The sequence below is a fragment of the Myotis lucifugus genome, unplaced genomic scaffold (genome assembly GCF_000147115.1).
Source record: "Myotis lucifugus unplaced genomic scaffold, Myoluc2.0 scaffold_428, whole genome shotgun sequence".
NCBI classification, from domain to species: domain Eukaryota; kingdom Metazoa; phylum Chordata; class Mammalia; order Chiroptera; family Vespertilionidae; genus Myotis; species Myotis lucifugus.
In genome coordinates, this window is record NW_005871476.1 from 158,791 (window position 1) to 164,790 (window position 6,000).

At 42.5% G+C, this 6,000-nt stretch overlaps 1 protein-coding gene across 3 annotated transcripts in view; it reads left to right on the forward strand.

Annotated features, from left to right (window-relative positions):
• KMO (kynurenine 3-monooxygenase) overlaps window positions 1-5,605 on the forward strand; it is a 30,489-nt gene extending 24,884 nt beyond the window's left edge. For all 3 annotated transcript variants that reach the window (XM_023744103.1, XM_023744104.1, XM_006102784.3), the window contains 5 exons: window positions 956-1,013; window positions 1,888-1,970; window positions 3,414-3,515; window positions 3,836-3,895; window positions 5,263-5,605. In XM_023744103.1, coding sequence (XP_023599871.1) covers window positions 956-1,013; window positions 1,888-1,970; window positions 3,414-3,515; window positions 3,836-3,895; window positions 5,263-5,436 — 477 coding nt within the window. In that variant the 3' untranslated portion in view covers window positions 5,437-5,605. The remainder of the gene's footprint in view (window positions 1-955; window positions 1,014-1,887; window positions 1,971-3,413; window positions 3,516-3,835; window positions 3,896-5,262) is intronic.
• The last annotated feature ends 395 nt before the right edge of the window (window positions 5,606-6,000 follow it).

Here is a 6,000-nt window from a genome sequence, read left to right on the forward strand (position 1 = left end):
TGTGAAACAGATTAGGTGTTGAATACTATTGCTTTCAGGGAAATGTTATCATTCTGGCTAGAAAAATATTTCAGAAAAGAAATAGTGTTCAAATATCATGTGTGTGTTTGATAACTAATAGCTTTCTAATCATAGTCTTTTATTGTTTTGGTTACTGGGATACATTCCAAGTATAAATAGGTGGTGAATCCAATCAATTGTATTTTCTACAAAGCAGTGGTAAACATTTTGTTTTATGAAAACCTAAGAACACACTAATTTTAGTGGATAAGTACCCAAGGCTCTGGCATCAAAAGGCGTGGGTTCAAATCCTCACTCTACAATTACACTTTGCACAGCTAACTTATCTTTATTTCCTTATCTGTAAAATTGGGGTTGTATTAGTAACTACCTTATAGAGATCCTTGGGAAGCAAATGAATTAAGAGTTTAAAAGTGTTATTATCTCAGCCATAGAGGGTTTCTGTCACATCGAAATGAACTCTATATAACTGGCAAGTACATTTATTTGTTTCAGATGTAATTTCTATATTTGATGTGAAAACTTATCTTTTAACTTTGACATATTTTAGATCGCCTCTAAAACTGTAGTTTGAATTTTTAGAAAGCGGGAAATATAGCTTTTGATTTTCTTCTTTCCCACTGTAGTTAGCATAGCACCTTCCTAATTTTGTGGAGTTCTTCATACTGGAAATTCGCTGTGCTCTTGGCTTATAGGAACTAAATTTATATGAGAGTTCTCTCCTGTCATTAAATGTGAATCTTAAAGACCTGGAGAGTCCCAATATAATTCTAATACTCATGGAAGGTTCATATAATGCTGGGCGTGGCTCTTCAGTGTTGTGTGCTGGTTGAGGGTGAACATCCTATGACCTGCCCATGGGAGGTCTGTTCAAAATTGCTAAGAAGCGTCGGTGATTTCCAGTTCATTTTTCCCCGTTTGTTTCTTATTTTAGGGGTTTGAAGACTGCCTGGTATTTGATGAGTTAATGGAGAAGTTCAATAATGACCTCAGTAAGTACGATTTCTCAGGTGGACGCGGACTAGCCCTGCTGATTGACGGTGGGCCTAGTTCTCATCCTGCATGACCACAGGCCCCCTCTGCCCAGTTCCTGTTCAGGGTGATAAACGTTTCTGCTCATAGATCCTGCCACTCTCGTTGACCGTATCAGACAAGGAGCAGCCAGAGGGAACCCTAGTTTGCTTTAAGATAAGATAAAGTTGCCAAAACCGGTTTGGCTCAGTGGATAGAGCGTTGGCCTGTGGACTGAAAGGTCCCGGGTTCGATTCCGGTCAAGGGCATGTGCCTGGGTTGCGGGCACATCCCCCGTGGGAGATGTGCAGGAGGCAGCTGGTCGATGTTTCTCTCCCATCGATGTTTCTAGCTATCTATCTCTCTCCCTTCCTCTCTGTAAAAAATCAATAAAATATATTAAAAAAAAAAAAGATAAGATAAAGTTCTGAGACCAAAATTTGGTGGCGTATGCTCCTTTCTCTCCCGTTCAACCTGGGTACCACCCTGCCTGTGCCCCCAACAGCGGCCCTCAGAAACACTGTCAGCAGCTCCGGTGTTTTCTCACTTTTTGCCCCATCAAAGGTTTCAATCTGATACTTCATTTGCCTTTTGATTAAAACTGATTCCACCAATATGCCAATTTTACAAGTATGAAAGTTTAAACATTTTATACGCAATTCTAAAATGAAATGTACATAATTTTTATCTGTAAAAGAAATCGCCAACAGTCGCCTCTCTGAAATCAATAAAAGTATATTAAAAAATAAAAGGTTAGAGAGAATAAAAGGTCAGAGAATAATTTTATCTACGCAGAGTCCAGCTCATTTTTATAGACTGTCTCAAAAACAATGTATTCTTTAATTTGGCTTCTAGGTATGTGTCTTCCTGAATTCTCAAGATTTAGAATTCCAGATGACCATGCGGTTTCAGACCTGTCCATGTACAATTACGTGGAGGTGAGTGAGAGGGTTTGGCTCTATTCTATGAGGTCATTCGCTGACACTCTAACAAACTTTTATTAAAAATTTGCGGAGAAAGAAAATAGGACCAGAGGTATGGGTGCGTGGGACAGAATAACAGATCTCAGTGGGGTGTGGGGTTGGACGGGACAGGAAGAGATTAAACAAAGACATATATGCATAACCCATGGACACAGACAATAGTATGAGGAAGGCCTGGGGTGGGGCAGGGGTTGGGTGGAAGGGGGCAAAAAGGGAAAATATGGGAGACATCTGTAATACTGCAAACAATTTAAAAAAAATAGGTAACAAAAGAATACACACACACACACAGCTTTCCTTACACATCGGTGGTTTGTGACTATGTAGACGGTGATAATCATCCCTGCATCTCATCTCCATCTACGCTTCAGTGACATTTAGGAGGCCAGGAAGACGATAAAATACCAAATGCCAGTTCAAACTCGGATCATTCACAAACTCAAACCTTAGACGTTTACTAGAGTTCGTAACATGCTATTTTAATGAACACAGAACTTTGATATGTGTTAATATGTCTGAAAAACCTAAGAAATCGCCTTTCCACTCTTCACCTTATAATCTCCACCCTAAGGGTAGCATTGAATATTGAATACCCTTGGGACTATTATGCCCTTCAAAAAAAAAAAAAAAGCAACACCAAAACAATTCATGGTCAGAAGATGAATCATCTGAAGGAAAACGTAATTCCATTTTGAGTCAATCACATGAAAAGCTCACAATCATTTGTTGTGGTTCTAGGTTAAAAATAATCCAATGAAAAAATTTACAAGACAAATGTAAAGAGAGTGTAGCTGTTTTTCCCTGGCTTCATAAGACAGAAAGTAGTCACGTGACCTCCACCTTGAGCAGAGTTTCATATGCAATGAGTCAAGTTCTACAACAATACCCAAAGGCTCAGGAATATCTTCCCTGTGTTGTGTCTTTCAAAACCAGACAGCTACAACCCAATATTTGTCCTGAATATAGAGTAGGTTTAATCTTATCACTTCCTGCCATCAACAATATTCCAAACCAACCAGGAAGCAACAGGAATTAGTCAAATCACTGGGCTCCCAGATTACCCAACAGATACAGTTGAACAAATTCCAGAGTTCCCATATTGACCCCCGAGCAAAACGGAGTTCTCCAACAGGTTGATGTCAACACTCGACCTCTTTTTTTTTAAATTTCTTTATTGATTAAGTTATTACATATGTGTCCTTATCCCAATGCTCGACCTATTCAAGGTCATGTCCTCCCTGCACTGTTGAGAATGACTAAAAGGGGTTGGGAAACAAGAATTGATTTGACTACTTTGTGTCTGGCTTTGTGATGAAGAAGATGAAGAGTAATAAGTTGTAGGAAAGGAGTAAGGGTGCATGGTTCAAGGTATTCTTTAGAACTCTTGTGTTATTGCAGATGCGAGCACATGTCAACTCAAGATGGTTCATCTTCCATAAGAACGTGGAGCGATTTCTTCATGCGATCATGCCATCAACCTTCATCCCCCTCTACACCATGGTAAGGTCTGAATGTAAGACTCTGCCTCACTTTAAGCTTCTGTTCAGCCATTAAAGAATTACACAGCCCTACTTGGTGTGGCTCAGTGGCTAGAGCATCAGCCTACGGACTGAAGGGTCCCAGATTCGATTCCGGTCAAGGGCACATGCCCAGGTTGCGGGCTCCATCCCCAGTGGGGGGTGTGCAGGAGACAGCCGATCAGTGAATCGCTCTCATCGTTGATGGTTCTCTCTCACGCCCCCTCTCCCTTCGTCTCTGAAATCAATAACAATCTATTTAAAAATAAAAATACACAGAATGCTCTTTAAACTTTCTTACAGGTCACATTTTCCAGAATAAGGTACCATGAGGCGATGCTGCGCTGGCGTTGGCAAAAAAAGGTCGGGACACACTCACGTTTTTGTTTGTTCTTAATCGGCTGTGTCCAGATGGGTAGTGTTTTGGTTCTGCATACTTCAGGCAAGCACAGAAATGCTGTGATACATGAAATGTTTGCCTTCCAAATAAAGAAAAAGTGCCCTAGGTACATAGAAGGCAATGTGTCGAAGGTACAAAGGTGGGGAGGGGGGGGAACGTGAGCTTTGGAAGGGAAGATATTAAAAAACAAAAAAAGAATTGGTGCTAACTCTACACTCGACTATTTTAGCGAGGTGACTTTTGACTTTTTTTAAGCAATTGACTTCTGCTTCATGTAATACTCTTGGGGATTTCATTTGTAAAACTGGACAAAAATTAATCGCCTATAAAACATAAGCTAAGTCCAATGCATGGCTATGCCACACTCATTTTGGGCAATGGACCTAGAGAAGCCAATAAATGGACATTCAGATTCCACATCTTCCACTTTGGAAATCTTACAACTTCATTCACCCAACAAATGGTTTTGTTTAGTGTAGAGACTGAGCTGGGCCTCGTAGCAAACAAGAACTAGCCCCTGCCCTTCACAGAGCTCAGAGACGAGTAGGGGAAATGTCGTGAAAGACATAAACTGCCCCTGGAGAGAATGGGGGCGGGCCCAGGCGCCTGGAAGCTGAAGACCCTCTCCCCCCACATGGCCCTAGTGGGAATGGCAAGGATTTCAGGGGAGCTGGAAGGTAGCAAATCTATGTGCAAGTGGCTAGAGGAGGAGCCGGAATGGTAAGCAGTCTTCAAAATCTTTTTTTGAGTGTGTAAGGTGTAATCCTATATAATAAAAGGGTAACATGCAAATTGACCCTAACGGCGGAAAGACCAGTCGCTATGACGTGCACTGACCACTAGGGGGCAGACGCTCAATGCAGGAGCTGCCCCCTGGTGGTCAGTGCAGCGGCGGGAGCCTGTCCCGCCTCCTCGGCAGCGCTAAGGCTGTCCCAGGCTGCCAGAGGGATGTCTCACTGCCAGCTTAGGCCCAATCCCCCCGGGGAGCAGGCCTAAGCTGGCAGGTGGACATCCCCTGAGGGACTGCAAGAGGGCACAGGCTGGGCTGAGGGACCCCCCTGAGTGCACTAATTTTCGTGCACCGGGCCTCTAGTTGACATATAACATTACATTGATTTCAAATGTACAACATGATTCAATGTTTGTATATACTGTAACGTGATCACCACGCTCTTCTCATGGAACTGTGCAGGGGCTGAGCTGTGAGTCTGAATCTCTCTCATCATTGATGTTTCCCTCTCCCCTCCTGTCTGAAATCTATAAAAATATATTTTTAAAAAAGATTTGACTCTCTGGACGAATAACATGAGAATTCTTGCTGTGTTTACAGGTGATAAACAAAGGGTTCTTTCTCTTCGGAACACTGATAGCCATCGGCAGTACCTACTTCCTTATACGCTCCATGGCCCCGAGGCCCCTGGACTACTTGAGAAGACCATGGGACTGGGTCACTAACCTCCAGAACACAGGACACGTTTCCCTGAAAACTCCCTGGAGCTACTAGAACAAATCTCCACTGTCATCAGCAGGTGACAGAAAGGTCCTGAAGTAGCAAATACACTTGATTTCTCTGTAACCAAATCTCAGGATCAAAGCCATGGCACCCATCATCATATTTAAGTCCCTCATGGAAGATGTTTGTCGGCTTAGAATTAAATCCAATGTGGAATTTCCGGGTGTTCACTGAGAATGTTTTTAAGGCCACCACTTCAAGTTGCCATGAGTAGCTTCCCACAACACTACGCTCACGTCATGTCCTTCTAAATATAAAAGTGAACTGATACCTCTTTCACTTCTTGAAGAGGAAGGCTGTGGGGTGTCTAGGAAGATACTGACCACACTCTTTCTTTAAAGGGCAGAATAGAGGATTTAGTCAACACCTGGGACTAAAGAGCACCATTTGCCTAACATGGTAAGGGCACTTTTCATCGCTTAGATGCAACTGACCACAGGGCTCAGACACACTTGAAACTAGAGCTGTAAATGAGGAATTTAGGGGCTTGCTAGTGGATTTGTGGCCTCATCACAATGAATTGGTCAGTATTACCTTCTGAAGACCAGCAAAGTC